Genomic DNA, 17,447 nt, shown 5'->3' with positions numbered 1-17,447 from the left:
GGAATAGGGGAAGAGGAGAAAATGAGATTTATAGATTATCCTCATGTTAATTCACCTGTGTACATTACAAATAATAACTCTGCTTGAAACACAATAACACTTCTTGAAACACTATTAAACATAAATGACTACCTTGGGGGTGTTTCATAAAGCTGCTCGTAAAGTTACGAGTGACTTACAAGCGACTGGTGATCAGTTCTTGTGCTGAATTATGGAAATTCTGATAAGTACAGCACATAAGAACTGATCACCAGTCGCTCGTAAGTTGTTTGTAACTTTACGAACAGCTTTATGAAACAGGGCCCTTGTCTGATTGAAATGGACTGCTCAGTATCTGATGCAGAGCCCCGCCACACACCGCTTCATATTTCACATGTATCATTCCACATCATAGATGACAAAAATCAACGCTAAGCAGGTACTCACATGGGAGGTGACGTACTTGAAGACTAGTGGCACAAACTTGGAATGGATCTGCTCGCTGGTGAGGCACTTTGGAAGGCAGGCAAACTTCTCTAGGACGGCGACGTGGAGCCTCCAATTCCTGGAGGACGCCGCGCGGCTCTCGGCGGCCAAGATGGCCGGGATGAGGTCAGACAAACCGGTAACCTGTGTGGGGTGGGTGGATGGATGGATAGATGGATGGATGGATGGATGGATGGATGGATGGATGAATGGATGGATGAATGGATGGAGGCATTGGTAGCAGTAGAGAAGAGCAACAGACAAATTTGACAGGAAGAGACCAATATTGACTCATGTTATATAATACCATGGGAGGCTTATTTTTGTTAGATCAAGATCAGACGGAGCTAGATGTCCTGTTTGATGCTACAACAGTTTATGGCACAGCAACTATATCAGTTTACATAGAGCAGTAATCTGCTGTGCTTTTTGCTTGATACACAATAAATGCCCAATGTCATACAATGAATAGTAATGGAGCATATAGTAAATACACAACCACCTGCAGATTTAATGCCCTCTGTATTTTTTGTTGATCCCTGGCAATCATTTTGTGATGGATTTTTTTTTTTTTGTCACTAGCTTACTAAAGTGCACATCTAATCTTGATTTCATAGAAAGCTTGACAAAGCACTGTTTGATGAGTTGATATTCACTAGCCACATCGTCAGCCATTTGCACCATAATCATTTCATTAGCATCCTCCTAAAAAATACTGCACTGAAGACATACTCCTATATGAAATATGAAACTTTAAGTGACAATTGTAATAAATCACAATGAAAAAAAGCCCAAGAATACAAAAAACAACAATCAAATACCTTTGCTTTGATGCGATAAACAATGTGGAATTATTTTTTTCCAACCCAGCTTCAAATATTTGGCATCGCATATCATGTGTCATGAATAAGAATAATTTTTGTTCCAAAAGTGGTCATAATGACTTCACTTTATCTACAAAAACATGTGATTCTGCACACACACACACATAGAAGAAACTGCAAGAACATTCTAAACATTCATAAGGAATGGCATTCAATGCTGAGCAAACTCAAACTTTTAACGAAATAACGTTTTACTTTACATGCGCACATATTTCTTGATCATGTGGATCACCTAGTTTGATGCTTTATCAACACAAATATCTTACAAAATTTTGTTATTGTTATTTTTTTTTAAATCAAGAATGACCTGCAAGCAAAAAATAAAATGAATTTGACAACTTCTATTGGCATAACAAAAAGAAAATGCCATACGAGCTTGAACAATGAATTATGACCTACTTCGTGGTAAACTTGTCTGAAATCATTGAGTTGTGATCTCTACAGATGTTGGATACTCTGCCAAACTAATTCATAAATAGATGAATGAAGGTATGAGGCTGCAAGCAACTCTTGTTAATGAGCACTTTGATGGAGCAAAAATGGGTTCTGATGATTCTGATGTGCTCTTGCGCAATGATAGCTCGTACCTCACTGTTAAGTTATGGCTGTCATCTGCCATTTGCAATGTATATAGAAATGTGATCGTTTTTCCTCTGCACAGACTGCACTAGATGCAGTGTGCGCTAAAGATTTGAAAATACATGAATATATACATATTTCCAGTTTCAAATGAAGACATGAAGTGTCTATAATATATACCCCTGCTGCACATGTATGTCACTGTTTTACCAGCATCTTCTGGTGATTTCATGGAATAGCAAATATGGGCTAAAACCTGTGAGCACTGCCATGTTGTTATGCTACAGCCAATAAACTATGAGGCCGTGTCAGTCTCTATGAATATCCAAATGTTCATGAATATCGTTATTAAAGGGAAACTCCACTCTATGTCTACACTGAAACCATAAGAAAGAGCTTAGTCCGACGAACAAATTACATGTTAAACCTTTCACTTCTCAATCATTTTGTCATTCATTTAGCTCTATTCTTTTTGCAGATGAACATGAAATGGCGTTTCACTATAAATACAGCCATCTCCTCTCAGAATACTGTATACGCTGAATATTTCGCGAGGTTTTTATTTTCGTGAATTTTGCGAGTCAGCTGCTATTCGCGAAATTAAAAACACACGAAAATATTGACTCTAGTGCCGATATGAATGTGATGTACGTGTATACATTTCTACGTTCAGTACAGGACTCCACGATCGCCAATTTGACCACTCGTGAAATTGTAGGGAAGTCCCGATTCGTAAAAATTTAGACTCGCAAAATATATGGCGTATACAGTATCTCTCTTGCACACAAGGATTTCTGTATCAGCAGGCTAAATGTATATGGAAATCAAAGCAAGTATCAGTCCCACAAAAAAAAAGAAACACACACACACAAAACAAATCTATCATAAACAAAACCATATCTAAAAGGGAGCACCACACCTCTATGCAACCCAGGCTTGATTACAAAGAAAACTTTGCCGTATGAAGCAATATCTTAAGTGTCACTGCAGCAGCTAAATGACCACACACAATCACACTCACTCACAAACACCCACAAACAAACACACACATACACACACACACACACACACACACACACACACACACACACACCAAGAAAATAAATGCATAACAAAACAAAAAGGCATGTCAGGAAAAATAGACAGCAAACTAATGCCAGATGAATGAAAGACGCAAAACGGGTCTACTGCTAAAGTAAATGCCATATCGCTGTGCATGCTATGAAATACGGGACAGATGAAATTATCTTACCCTCCGATAGGGAAAAATGGCAATGTTTATCATCTGAGGAGATTGAGGAAGATATGACAGATCATACAACAAAAACTCACAGGTAAATAAAATCAGAGGATGCAAAGGGCATATGAAAATACCTCTCCACACATAAAAGACCATCAATTACTTTTCAGCATGAAGAAAGGATGCAAATCATTGACTACAGCTTTAAAATTATCAAGAGTTTGAAAGGAAAACAAGATAGTGATTACTTTCTCTGCACGGTAGGGCCTATCAGTGTTGAAAGGACACGGAAGAAGGATTTCAAGATATTGTTGAGGACATGACCATGAATTCATGGCCATGTTGTGTAGATCTGACAATGAAAATGTGAGAGGGTGTCATTTTGCTCAGATATTTCGATTCAGCTTTTGCACAAAGGTCACATTATCCAACTTTACTTGTTGTCAGGGCAAGGCATAGGTCAGACCACCTATCAAGCTAGTGACATTGGTGATGAGTCTTTCCCCCAAGTCAGCTACTATCAGCTTAGTGCAAAATCTCTGCACTATTTCTGATATCAAGCTGTTGTAGAAGCAAAACTATAAAGATAGTATTCTGTCCCTTACAAAGGCTTGTGTCCAAAGAACTAAATGCATTATTTTTCCATTCGTGAGAAATTTTCTTTCTGTGTGACTTGTTATCAGAAGCTGCGGCAAGTTGCAAATAACTGCCTGGGGCACTTTTTAGAATAAATTCCTTTGTTTCATCAAAAACTGAGTCATTGTTTCTGGGAACTCGGAGTGCCATGTGCTAACCTTACGGGAAATCACGGCATCTGGGAGATAATAGGTCAAATTGCAATCTTACTGCAGACCAAGGAAAGAGAAAGACAGGCTACAGGAAGATTTACAGCCATCACATCCTAAGAATAGATGGGATAAATATCGAGTAAAGAGATACATCTGACAGGAAGTGGGAAGAAACACAGGATTCTTGATTTTTTATGGGGGTGTACATTTGGTGTGACACTCATACAGTCAGTGGAAATTGGTGACCACACAGGACGATCCGATGATTAAGGTGGGCGAAGGAGGATCTGAGTCCAACATAACAACAGTGACTGACCATTCCAGATTGCCATTCAGGATCTTAAGGCAGTAAAACCCTCATAGCCAAATTTCAGCATATTGGAACGATGTTTGCTTTATCTGTATCTACAGTATCTATCATTATAAACCACTAGCACCAGAATGACATTTGTGCATGCCATGAGTAGACTATTAGGAATGCTCTTACAGGACTGTGAAGACACACACATGCAAGAGAAGCTTTCTATTGTCTATCTGAAGAAATACACTGTAGGTGTGGTAGCATAGTGTTGTGATTGTTCATAGACTGCCCATAGGTTTAGCATAAAGAAAACACAGGTGTTTAGGAGCTAGTCTTACGACAGAAAGCAAGATCATATCTCAGAAGTGTAAATGGGGTTGAAAACAAAACTTTCAGGGGAAGGAGCAAGTCCCCAAGGTACACATGAGGACAGAAATCTCATAATCTGAGAAGTAGAAGGTGGTGAGGGGTGGCATATAACTCATACCTTGTTGTCATTGTGATGGCTTGCGCTGGCTTTGGAAAAGGCAGTCAAGGTCTCGGGGAGGTGTGACACAACACCCTGTACAACCTGGTATGAAGTTGGTATGGAGAAAAAGGGAATAAATCATAGCTGCCACACATGTGATGTCATTCAGATTTGATTTCTACTTCAATGATGTATACCAGTTTAAAATAAAGCAAGCTGCAAAACATAAAACGAGGGCTGACAGACCTACATGACTCTATTTGAGAGCAAAGTCATTTTTAAATCAATTCAGGTAATACCGATTTCGTAGTCATGTTATATCAGGTTTCTTGTAAGATGAGATGAAAATATTGAGAGATCCATACCTGTAAGCTGTCATCCTTCAGCAAGCTAACCAGCTCACCATGGATGCAGGACACTGTGTTTCCTAGGAGATGAGCAACCTGTAGATCATAGATCAAAGGAAAAGAGATGGGATGCTAAAAGGATGTTTCACAGACCTCCCAACCATTGTGACTGAAATATAGGGATGATTTGGCTACAAAGTAGGAAAGAAATAGCAGTTCTCATAGGAGTGTTTAATAAAATTATCACAAAAAGTAAGAAACTGCTATTGAAACAAGAGCTGTGATTGGTACAACATCCAGATTCGTTCCTACAAATTCACAATGGTTGGGAGGTCTAGTTTCATTAGTAGTAGTAGTAGTAGTGGTAGTGGTAGTAGTAGTAATAGTCATAGTAGTAGTAGTAGTAGTAGTAGTAGTAGTAGTAGTAGTAGTAGTAGTAGTAGTAGTGGTAGTAGTAGTAGTAGTACTAGTAGTAGTAGTAGTAGTAGTAGTAGCAGTAGTAGTAGTAGTAGTAGTAGTAGTAGTAGTAGTAGACGTAGTAGTAGCAGTGGTGGTAGTAGCAGCAGCAGCAGTAGCAGCAGTAGTAGTAGCAGCAGCAGTAGTAACAGTAGTATTGGTAGTAGTAGCAGTAGCATCAGCATTAATAGTAAAAATAAAAGAGCAGCCAATGGCTGAACTGCACCTTACCGATTATGAAGATTACAGATTATAGGAATAATCCATCAAAATTTCACATGATACAAACTTCAGAGTCATTGCCATCATCAGTCATTTCATTGGTAGCTACTGTATCAACCATATCATGAATAATTTGTTTGAAGTGCTTATGCTAACAAATCCAAGCTCAATAGTGCCCTCTATCCTACCTCATGGAACCCACACGCCAGTGTCGCTCTGACTTGGGGCTGAGGGTCGTCGCATAGACTGGCAAAGGTCCCGTGGAGCTCTGCCTTGAAGTTGCGAGGACCGGCAAAAAGCACCATACACTGAGGAAAAGACGGGATGGCAAAGAAAAATAACATAATGTAACCCACGCACCCTCCAATGGACGCTAATTTTGTGAACCAAGATTCGCAAAATTAAAATGCTTACAAAAGTTCTTGTCTACATTATATGCGCTGAATGCCAATTGTAATTCACAAAAATTTCATGCCACAAAAAAAAGACCATGGGCTCCTATTCGCGAAAATTTCATGTCACAAAAATATCTTGCTTTGCAGTATTGCATTTGATTTCTGGCATTATGTAACATTTAAAAAAAAAATCACACATCCACACTCCATACTCATTCATGAGGATTATGATACCATTCCACCCTTATGCGGTCTTGTACACATTCTTGGTATATCACCCTTCTTTACTTTTCGATATGAACAAGCTAAAACAAGAGGAAGCTTGCATTCAGAAAATGACCTCATGATTCCCTCAGCATACAGGCTTGTTTAATGCAAGTTTTGTCATGAGCCTTTAAGCAGCCTCATCTCCCTTTTATTTAGCAGATCAAGGATACTATGCAATATAAAGTTACATACCTATTCCGTTCCATTATACTTTACACTGGACTCAATCAGTGTGATTACCTTTCATTAACAAGGTCTTCAATATTAATAGCATTCCCCCCTTACTCCCCACAATAAGTGGCAATGGAGCTAATATCTCTTAATCAAAGAGAAATGAGTAGCCATTTCACCTGCAAGGTTGCCTAGCATCAGTGTCTCCCATGTGACCATGTCCTCACAGAATGCAAACTACCTTTGAGTACATCAATCATTAATGTAATGAGTTTAAAGCATTTAAAGACAGGAACACAACAAAACAAGGTTGCAGCCTTGTCCACTCACAGGAAAGTTGAAGGCAGAGTGCTGTCTGCATTCCGTCAGTCTGTGTTCCTCTCGATACATCGTCAGCACTGGCGAATTCTGATGCAATGAAAGAGAGGAGTTGGGACAAGATTCATGTTAGTCATTCTCAGCAGAGAAGTGGACTAGTTTTCATGCCACTCACTTCACACCCCATTCAGAGTCCATTGAGGTCCTTAGTGACACTTTATGCTCAGTGCTTGTGATTTCCAACAGACACCAGACATCCATTTATATCAATATTACAAAAGATCTGCAAAGGTTTTCACAATCCAGTGAACCTTTAATTTTTGGCTAGGTTTGGGGGAGAAAAACACATGCAGACTGAAAAATTTTTATGCTGTGATGTCTGGTTTCTTCAAACATGTTTTGTAGAGGCAACAGCATAATATGTAGACAGTGGAACATTTTCCATAAAAAGAAACATGAGGTTTGGAAGAGTAAGAGATCTATAGAATACAATGTATCTATCTTCCAGAGCTATTAAATTACTAGTATCTAGAATATTCTTTTCAGGTTATAAAAAGTAGAACAGAAAGATTCATAGCAACAGCATCAAATTTCTAACTTGAGAAATTATACTAATTCTGCTATTGTACATGATATGCAAGCTCCTAATGTACTTTTGAATTCCTGACAACTTTCTCTTTTACATGATGCTATTTCTGCTGAATATGAATGCAAACTACAGATGAAAGTGACTATTTTCTGCAAAGGAATTGTATTACCACCATATTCCTGAGAGCATGTGATCACAATGTTTTCTTCATCTAATGTTAGTGATACTACAGGATGACAGATCAACGAGGGGGTCATAATTCACCTGTTTGACAACGGTGAGCTTTAGAAGAAAGAAAGAAAAAATCCCATACATTCACACAGCTCAACTTACACGGGTACTGAAGAAAGTGTAGTTTCTGTTGCATCACAAACTACAACCTCACTGCATTACTACAGTTACATCCACAAACATAATTTCATCATGTTGAAGTTACTTTTTTTTTGAGAACTGATTAACACTCGTTCTTTCACAGCAAAAAAAGAAAAAAGTAAAAAGTAAACACATACAAAATATAAAATGAAGAGTTTGGGTACGGAAAACAATAATATCCAAACCGATCTCAAGAGTTAATTTTCCACCATCCTACCATCAGTCCAGATTACTTTGATGTCTGACCTATGACTTACAACAAAATTGAAACACACACTCCAAAGACGCTGTAAATTCTCAAAAGCAATAAAGCAAATTAACCTGGACTGTTATAGAAGATCATCACCACAATAGCCACGCATCACAAGTGTCAATATATTAACTCAGCATAATCAGCAAAGAGGGTCTGCAATATTCAATGCAACTCTGGTGGAACATTCAGCAAAAGTTATGACCTCAATACATCTTGTATGTGTTTGCATTTGCTGTTACACTTCATCATTACAAACACTACATAAACAAAATAAATGGAAATATGACAACATGAACACACACACATGCATGCAAACACAGCTACTATCAGATAAGGAACACTACACTACCAAACTGCAGAATTTCTACAATGAGAACTTGATTATTTTATATAAATGTAAATCTTTCTATTAAACGGAAAGAGAGAAAATCAAGACAAGGTTCATTTCAAGGCTGTGCAAAAGTTTTACAAGACACATTCAGGAATTGTTGACATATGTGATAATGTTATGTCATATGTTACATAAAAACCAGCCCATTATCTTATGAAAGACATGCTGTACATTTGAAAATGCACAATTCATTGGGAATTTAGTAATTCACATACTGTGAATGCTGAACTGTCTTCTGGTACAAATAAAAGACTGAAATAATCTTGATGAGTTTTAAATGAAAATGCTGGGAGAATTAACAGTACTTATCATTTACATTTACTTGTCAATCTTGTTTACAGATCGTCAACCATGGTTATGACAGAAACAGAATGAATATGACTGCCATGACTGATATGATAGGGTATTAGCTGACTTTCATAAAGACCGACTGCAATAAATACAATGCAGTCGTCCAAATTGTCCTACTAGAACAATTATGAAATCATGGCCAAATAGGAGGGAAGAGGGGGAGAAGAAAGCTGATTCTGGAATACTTTCAAAATATGTTAAGAAAGCATTCTAAATATACACAGAACTTCATTAAAATACACTGCATAATAACAATTAAAGATAATAATATGCAGACATGTCAGAATCAAGAATAGCACACACAGAGAGACATTAACACACAACAGAGCATTCTGAGCAGGAATCTGGCTGAAGGATTTTAGAGAGTGTTGGTTACGTACACCTGCTTTCTCTTCCTTGGAATGAAACTTTGCTTTACATGTGGTTTCTAACTGAAAGGTTAAACGAAAGTAGAGATTGAAGGTTAGGTATGGCATAGTCCACTGCCTGGACTGTTTTGTGCGATCATTTACCGCGCGCACACACCGCTACAGCACGCGTATGCCCCACCGTACGCTCGTGTATTAATTTGCCGCGCACGCACGCATCTCAACCTCCAAAACAGTCCAGTCTGGTTTGCCAAGTCTCCCCGAAATATTTCGGAAAAAATTGGCCCCACCCCCATTCCCTCATTCATTTCGAGCATCCTGATTGGTCGATGAGATCGCGTCCAGCAGGCAATTTGCGGGATCGAAAAAAAGTCGATCGATCTCTAATCTTGTAGCCTTATTGCAAAGAGGTATATTGCATTAAGCAATATAAGATACGTATTTTACGCCAATATTTGTATTAATCTCAACATATATTAACAGAATGTCAAAATTATCTTTCTTTTTATTAAAAATTGCTCAAACAATATATCTTAGAGATCATAAGAGGAGAATGAAATTAGAACGTACATAAACCGTGCGTAAGATTAAGACTAACTTCTATTCGTTTCCATAACTGTTATAAATTAAATTATAAATATCACAATTATCAACATTTTAAATCTATTTTTCGATTTAAAAAATACTTATTTACATATAACAAATAAAAAATTGATAAATACATATAAAAAAAGTATTTGCCTATTTAAAGCATCGTGACCTATCGTACATGTCAATTTCGAGGTGGCTTTTACTTCTCGATCGGGGATCCCCCGGATCGCGTGTACAGAGCTTGTGCAATGTGCTTTTCATATTGATTCCGAGTCTTGCGTTTTCCGACCAAAATCTGTGCAGCATTTTTCAAGTATTTCCTCCAAATCTTGTTTACATGATCAATGGATGTCAACATCAGCGTCTCCGCGTCGCTTTTATGACAGTGATAATGAGAAGAGCATTCAATGCAATGTGCTACTGAGGAGCTTGGATTCGTTGACGGTTTCGGGGAGCAGCAGCAGAACCACAGTGTCAGAAGTCCCTACACGTACACGTACTCGTTTCTCCGTGCGTGGTCATGATTTGTTTATCTCCCTGCCGACTGGTTTCGGCAATAGTGTGGTGTTCCAACTTCCAAGCTGCACCGTTATGCGTTGATATTCTTCCCAAACTAGATCTACATGAAGGACCAGACTCTCCGAAAGCTGTGGCTCTTGTTGTCATGCCTTTGAAGTCTTTAATTTCGGACCAGATGAGCAGGGCTATGGTCGAGTATGGATCTTGCTTGGCCTGCGTGACAAAGTCAAAGACTCAAGCGGCCTACCTAGCGGTAAGCTAATCATTTAGATCTATCCAGTTTCTAAAAATGATTCGTCAAGGCAACTTTCATTACGTGTCTCTTGTCTTGAATTACAAACTGTAACTGTAGGCCCCTAGTTGAACAACAAAAAATGATTGTAAAACTAAATATAGTTATGTCTGGCCTCTGGGCCGGTTAGGGTAAACACATGTCAGGCTTCTACTACAGTACTACTACTACTCTTGTTAGTGTTCCTAATCCTAGGTGTACCGAGTTAAATCCTGTGTAATTGTGATAAATTGTTAACACCGTAATTGCACTGGTTTAATTTTTTTGTACAGTACAGTATAACTACTGTAACTTTCTCGCATACAAATGCAATTACACATATAGGCCTACTGTCTTTTCATGGCTTTAGTCTGTGAGCCACAGCCTGTGTCTCGTCGGCTTTGCTCCTTTACTCAGAGGAGCGATCGAGACACACGCTGTGGCCCTCAGACTAATTCTTCATGTGCATGTACATTGAGAAAAGACTCAAATAGGAGCATGCTTCAGTATGCAAATGTACTCATACTTGTTCATCTATAGATTAGATTAATGCAGTCTTATGGCTATGCGATATGCATTGTAGAGACTGCAGGCATTATTAAAATCACTTATGTGCAATGTAGAAAATGTTTTTTTTTTTAAATCTTACTGGGTTTTTTTTTTCTTATTTTTCAAATAGGGGGATCGCATCTGGAGACACCAAAGCATTTCGAGCAGCGTATGGAAAATTGGGTGAATTACGATCGAAACTCAAGTCGTCAGTCCCACTGTTGCCCTGACAGCCACTGCAACCAGAGATGTGCGTAGCGGTATCATCAAAAACTTTGGTCTTTGCAATTATGTGTGGGTAAATCAGTTGCGGGACAAGCAAAATATAAAACATGTTGTCAAGTCTGCTGCAGGAGATCAAGATACAATGTTCAAGTGGCTGGCAGATGACTTGAAGACCCATGGTGCATGTTGTGAAAGGATGATAAGAAAAATGTGCAGTAATGTATACGCGACCTTTATGGCACTGCTTCCAGAAGGTTGCCACAGGTATGTTAATAAGTTTACATGTACCACCGGAACACAGAAACTGATATCCAAAAGGATATTGTTGACAGCATGTTGGCAACAGATGGTGAAATCAGAGTTCTGATAGCTACCATTGCGTCTGGCCTGGGTGTTGACGTAAGCAGCGTACACAGTACGGTTTTGTGTGGATGCCCAAGTGATCTAGACGATTATATCCACTTTTTAAAAGCACTCAATTTTCAGGCCTTGTCAGATATACTGGTAACATGAAGAATCATGTACAGCTGTGCAGCTGTACATCGTAGCTCAGATTTTTTTTTTTTTTTTTTTTTACTGAAAAATGTTACGTACACACGTGTACATGTAGCTTGTACCTTTGGGCTTTGAAAATTGTTTTTTTAGAGAATTCATATGATTGTTTTAAAACAAGAATCCACTGTGGGTGTTTTTCCTCCTTAAGGTTTGTAATGGTGAGTGGTTGGTACATTGGTTTCTGGTGTACCTAAATTTTTGCAGATCCATGCTACATGTACAATAATTTTCTTTTTATCACTGCAATTCCTGTACCTTGCTCTTATTCATAGAAGCAAATACAATGTACATTTGTACACACCTACTTTTCATACTGTACTTTGTTTATTAGGCGTGAATATTTTCATTTCATTGGACATGTTGATGGTAACATATCGTAATTACAAGTGATAAAATTATGGAAAAGTTGAAATATTTTAATTCAAGGTTGTGTTTTTGTGATGTAGTGGATTACATGTACATGTACATACAGACCATGCCAAGTGGGGATGGGCTGTGTGTTTTGGGTGTTTGGGTGGGTGTTTGAAAATTGAACTGTAAATGCCATTTGTCTGCACATGTAATTGTACATCGCATGTTCATCTATGCATACATGTACATACAAGTGTACACATGTGTAGAGTATGTTTTTGAGTTGTACAACTACCAAGAACTTGTTTACATATACTTTCTTTACATACAAAATCATTCATGAGAAGTACATGTACAGTATGTTCTTTGGCCCATTTTGATAAAAATAAAACTAATTCTGTTAATGCACATGAACATTTGTACCTGTAGTGTGAACTGTGTAGCAATGAATTTATTTTCTTTTTTGAACTTCGAAGCAATTTTTTTTTTTTTTACCACGAATTGTTGTAAAACACACCAAATGAAAAAAAAATCTACAGAGGGACCAGGAAGATTTCTTTGTCATAACTTGTAACCAGTTCATGTTAATCCTGTGTTTTTGATGTGTAATGAGAGTCTACTACCATCTACTACACATGGTAATCAGACTGATGTGACATAACAAATTATTTCTCTGACATCAAAATTCAGAGTCAAACAGTTTACAATGTATTTTGTTTGAAATAATGCACTGTTTTTGAACAATAATCATGAACTATCATGAATATACAGTAAATGTATTGTATATTACAGTACTTGTACATGTACATGTACAAATGAAAGTGTATAATGAAGGAATTTCAAGAGCATGGAGAAACAACTGAAATATGCCTAATATTTTATCAACTATAGAACATTTAATTTTAGTTCCTTATGAGTACATGGTGGCGAAGAATATCCAACTTATCCTGAGGAATTATTTTGAACGTCCTTCCCAGAGTGACAACTTTTTGAACTCATTATTGACAGTTGGGAGTGGGATGCTAGCTTTGAAACTTCCTTGGTAGTTGGTACAACATTAACAGTTTTACCATCATGGCCAAATTTTTATAATGAAGGCTGAAGAAGTAATGTAAGTAAAAATGTACAAATTATACATATGTTCAAATTACACTACTCGTAGTCCATTTGTTTTCACTTTGCTGTCTGCTGTTACTGTACATGAAATGATGAAGACTACACAGTGTATTTAACAGTACATACTTATATTGCACATGTACAATGTACATGTACACTGTACATTGCACATTTCAAAGTACAATAGTGATAAATTGATGTATTTCCTGACCACACCTCAACAGTGAAAAAAAAATCTAAACTTATTTACCAATACTCAGCTGCCATAAACGTGGAAAAAAAAAAGTAAAGTCTACTACACTGTACAGCTGTATGTACAAAGTACACATAATTTTAATGTACATGTATAATGTTTTAATTTGGATGTGATTTGTAATAGGGGGTTTAATCAAATTGCTAACATGTGAGTGTGTGTGTGCATGTGTTTGTGTATGTTTGTGTGTGTGTATGTGTGTGCACATTTGTGTATGCATTTGTGTGCACATTCGTGTATGCATTTGTGTGTGTTGTGTGCATGGCCCACGCATTTCCCAAGTATAATTTCACGCTGATATCCCCCTTAAATGTTTGTGAATTAGAAACAAACAAGTTGCTCTGTCAGACTGTCTTTTGATATGAATAGGCCTATTATTTAATAATGTATATACATGGAGCTACTTTTTTGAGCAAATACAGGTATGGTTTGCAAAAAAAAAGGAAGATATAATTGGATATTATATATACATATATATATATATATATATATATATATATATATATATATATATATATGCATATGCAGAAGGGCAGTTCAACCAAAACTGTTCACTTCTGTAATGCCAGAGACAAATGGACCAATATCTCTGTACATAGCAAAAATTACCTTAAGCGTCTTCATCTTGGTTTACTAAATTTAGCTTTGTTATCATGAAGACTAACAAAGACTGAGTGACGGGGTATTCTTACAACAGGGATATTGGTCTGATTGTCTCTGTTATAGAAATTACCAAAGTGAATAGTTTCAGTCTAACTGCCCAGTAGGCCTACATGAAGTGGTAATAAAATGATACAAGTTTTACAAACTTAGCGCAATTCTTTAAATTTAGACTGCTCTCTACTAACATTTGGGGAAAAGAACAAACAAAAAAGGCACTTTCTGGTTCCTTGATACATATACTTCAAAACTTTGCACTACAATTGTGTAATGTATCCCCTTCATCTCCACCTCCCCTGAATATGCTTGATACTAGTATCTTGTATACCATAGCTAAATACCGGTTCATACAACCCACATCTCACAGCCCTGAGCTTACATTACAAAATTACATTGTTATTTAGTGGGCCAGATAATAATGAAAACAGGTGCATACAAGTGCCTTTGTCAATTTAAGAATTTCTTTAATTTCTGAATATTTCATCATACAATATTATTAATGAAGAATAATTGATGACAAAATTATTTCCGTTAATGAATATGATTGGCACAACCCCCCCCCCCAAAAAAAAACCAACAACAACAACAAAAACAAAACATACTGATCCCCTTTACCAACAATAACATCGCCAAACAAATCTTCCAACTTTTCTTGAGGTCCACATCTCACGACGTTCTTTGCAGTTTTATGTAGTGTTTGGACGTTAGAAGTGGCACATCACAAATGATACATCGGCGAGCTGGCGATTTGTAGCTCGTCATTTCGAATCTCAAGAATGATATTCAAGTCATCATCGAATCTGGGCACAACTCAGTCCAAAACACCACGTGAAAGTAGGTCCTAGATGACTGCAACCATAACTTTCAGCCAGTCAAAAACGTTGCACGAATCAGCTGTGCAACAATGCATGGTACGGATCACTGAAGTACTGAGTATCGCATTGCATTGTGATCAAGGAGTTGGCTCTTTGATTGTGATAATGTGTGATGTGCAAAAATGCAGGCATCTCTGTGCACATAATTAGTAATTGTTGCAGATCGCACTGATATTCACGGTGCAATGCAGACAGCTGGCTGCAGATCGATCGATCCCACAGAACTTTTCTGTGATCGATCCCTTAGTTTTCATGCATACGCAATGAGCTTGCGAGAGGTAGGGCATTACGTCAGCATACCTAATATGAACTTTTGACCCTACGCACTGTCAAACCATTCTGGACGTTTTTTCGGACAGGTTTGCTGGCACCGAGCGGTTACAGGGGATAGCGCGATAAGCTGTGGAGCGGCGCGTGGATGCGTAATGATAGAAAACGTCCAGAATCTGGACTAGGTATGGCACTGCTCAGCCTTCTCATAATCATGACGCAAGATGATTTTTATGAAAGACACTGTGATGTCTTTCCGTTAAGATTAATTAAACGCTGTTATTCCATGGCCTGGCACAAGGTGCAGCCCAATGCCAATGCAATTGTATTTGTCCATGCTTTGAAAACATCAATGGGAAAACTTGGAACATCAACATTCATAATCACCGAGTGAGATTTTCAGGACTTAAAACAGCATATAGAATTCCTAAAATATATATCATTCTCAAGACATGACTTGTACAAGTCTTTCTTTTTTGTTGTTGTTGTTTTCATGACTTGTTCATGATTCTGATCCAACAAGGCTGAACAGTACTCATCTCTAGCACTCAGTTTGGATGAGAAGGGAAACTAAACAGCATTCTGAGAGCAAACTGCAAGGGAGAGAAAATGTCAAAAACCTCTCTCTACATCAAGAAACACACTACAAACAACACAGCAACAACAGCCACTGCTGTACTTGCTGTAACAACAGCCACTGCTGTAGTTGCTGTTGTTATATCATTATTTCTTCTCTCTCTCTTTTTTTTTTTTTTTTTTTGAAAAGAAAAAAAAAGAGAAGGGGGAGGAGAAGACTCTGCTGGGACCATATACCATACCTGGGAGGCATTGGCGGCTGCACTGGAGTGTTCCTGATTGAGAATACAATGCACACACACGTTATGTCAACACTTCTACTCACTGACCGTGTGTCAGATGTGTGAAGGGCTTTATTGTGACTTCACAGCCGCTCCTATTGACTCGGGCTATTGTTATGCTGGGGTGTAAGTACACTGGAGTTGTACTACACACTTCCACACTTTGTACATGACATTCAAACCAACCCCATTCAATACCACCAAAAAGAAGAGTCAAGAACATTGAGGACAATTGCTTACAGATGTAAAATACAGATATATATTCCTTCTTCTTTTTATTATGGAAAAACAAAGTTTTTTGGATATGGGTGAGGAAATGAAAAAGTAATACATGTACACCTAAGAGTCCATCACTGCAAAATGCAGTTAAAGGAAACCTCTGGATGATCTTCAGACTTTTGCATTTGAACAACTAAAAATTGGTTATACTGGGTACAGAGTTTCAGACTTTATAGTGATTGGGATGAGGAATAAGAATGTTTTCAAAATGTAAATTTTCAAATCGCAATGAACTAGGATGACGACGTGGCAGCCTCACCATGAAAATGCATGAGTTGGGGCTCAAGGAAGCAGAACAAAGTAAGAAGGCATGCATAGATTCCACACAGGTGAATTTGTTAAGCAATCAGTATTGTAATGGAATTACACTGCTTCATTTCTGAAATATCAGAGCCTCCTATTGTCATTATCATTGTTCAGTGTAATTTGTTTCGGGTTTTTCAGGGTTCGGGTTTTTCAGGGTACTGGTTTCTCTGTTCAAGGACCACAGTAAATTCCACAATTCTATACCTAGAGCTGTCGATTTATGTATGGCATGATGTGAAATTATGAAAATCGTCTGGACTTCCCCATTCAGGTAGGCATACATGTAATTCATCTCTCACTGATTATGTATCAAATCTTTCCAGAGGGCAAAAAAGGAGATTGCATCTTAAAAAGGGGGCATGGGGGTTATGCATGATAGCTGCTATACAACCATCTCACTTCCTCCACCATTAGTCTCCCATAGCAACCAGGGAGAAAAGACAAGCACTGGATTACTAGTATACCAGTGCTTTAAGCTAATGGGTCAATTAAAAGGCAACAAAATCCCAGTCTCATAAAGTGAAACCTGGCAACCTACTTAATG

General features: G+C 37.8%; 1 protein-coding gene across 1 annotated transcript in view; it reads right to left on the bottom strand.

The window, feature by feature from the left end:
• Nucleotides 1–17,447, bottom strand: part of LOC139731539 (serine/threonine-protein phosphatase 4 regulatory subunit 4-like) — a 75,812-nt gene that overhangs the window by 17,831 nt on the left and 40,534 nt on the right. The window contains exons 11-16 of the mRNA XM_071642422.1: nt 16,280–16,312; nt 6,915–6,992; nt 5,940–6,059; nt 5,092–5,169; nt 4,745–4,828; nt 427–609 (exon numbers count right to left, since the gene is read on the bottom strand). Of these exons, the coding sequence (XP_071498523.1) occupies nt 427–609; nt 4,745–4,828; nt 5,092–5,169; nt 5,940–6,059; nt 6,915–6,992; nt 16,280–16,312 (576 nt within the window). The remainder of the gene's footprint in view (nt 1–426; nt 610–4,744; nt 4,829–5,091; nt 5,170–5,939; nt 6,060–6,914; nt 6,993–16,279; nt 16,313–17,447) is intronic.

The sequence above is a fragment of the Diadema antillarum genome, unplaced genomic scaffold (assembly GCF_040938485.1).
Source record: "Diadema antillarum isolate AM-2024a unplaced genomic scaffold, OU_Dant_1.0 seq00000377_RagTag, whole genome shotgun sequence".
Lineage (NCBI taxonomy): Eukaryota > Metazoa > Echinodermata > Echinoidea > Diadematoida > Diadematidae > Diadema > Diadema antillarum.
Note: the sequence above shows the minus strand (reverse complement) of the source record. Positions and strands in the feature narration are given on the sequence as shown.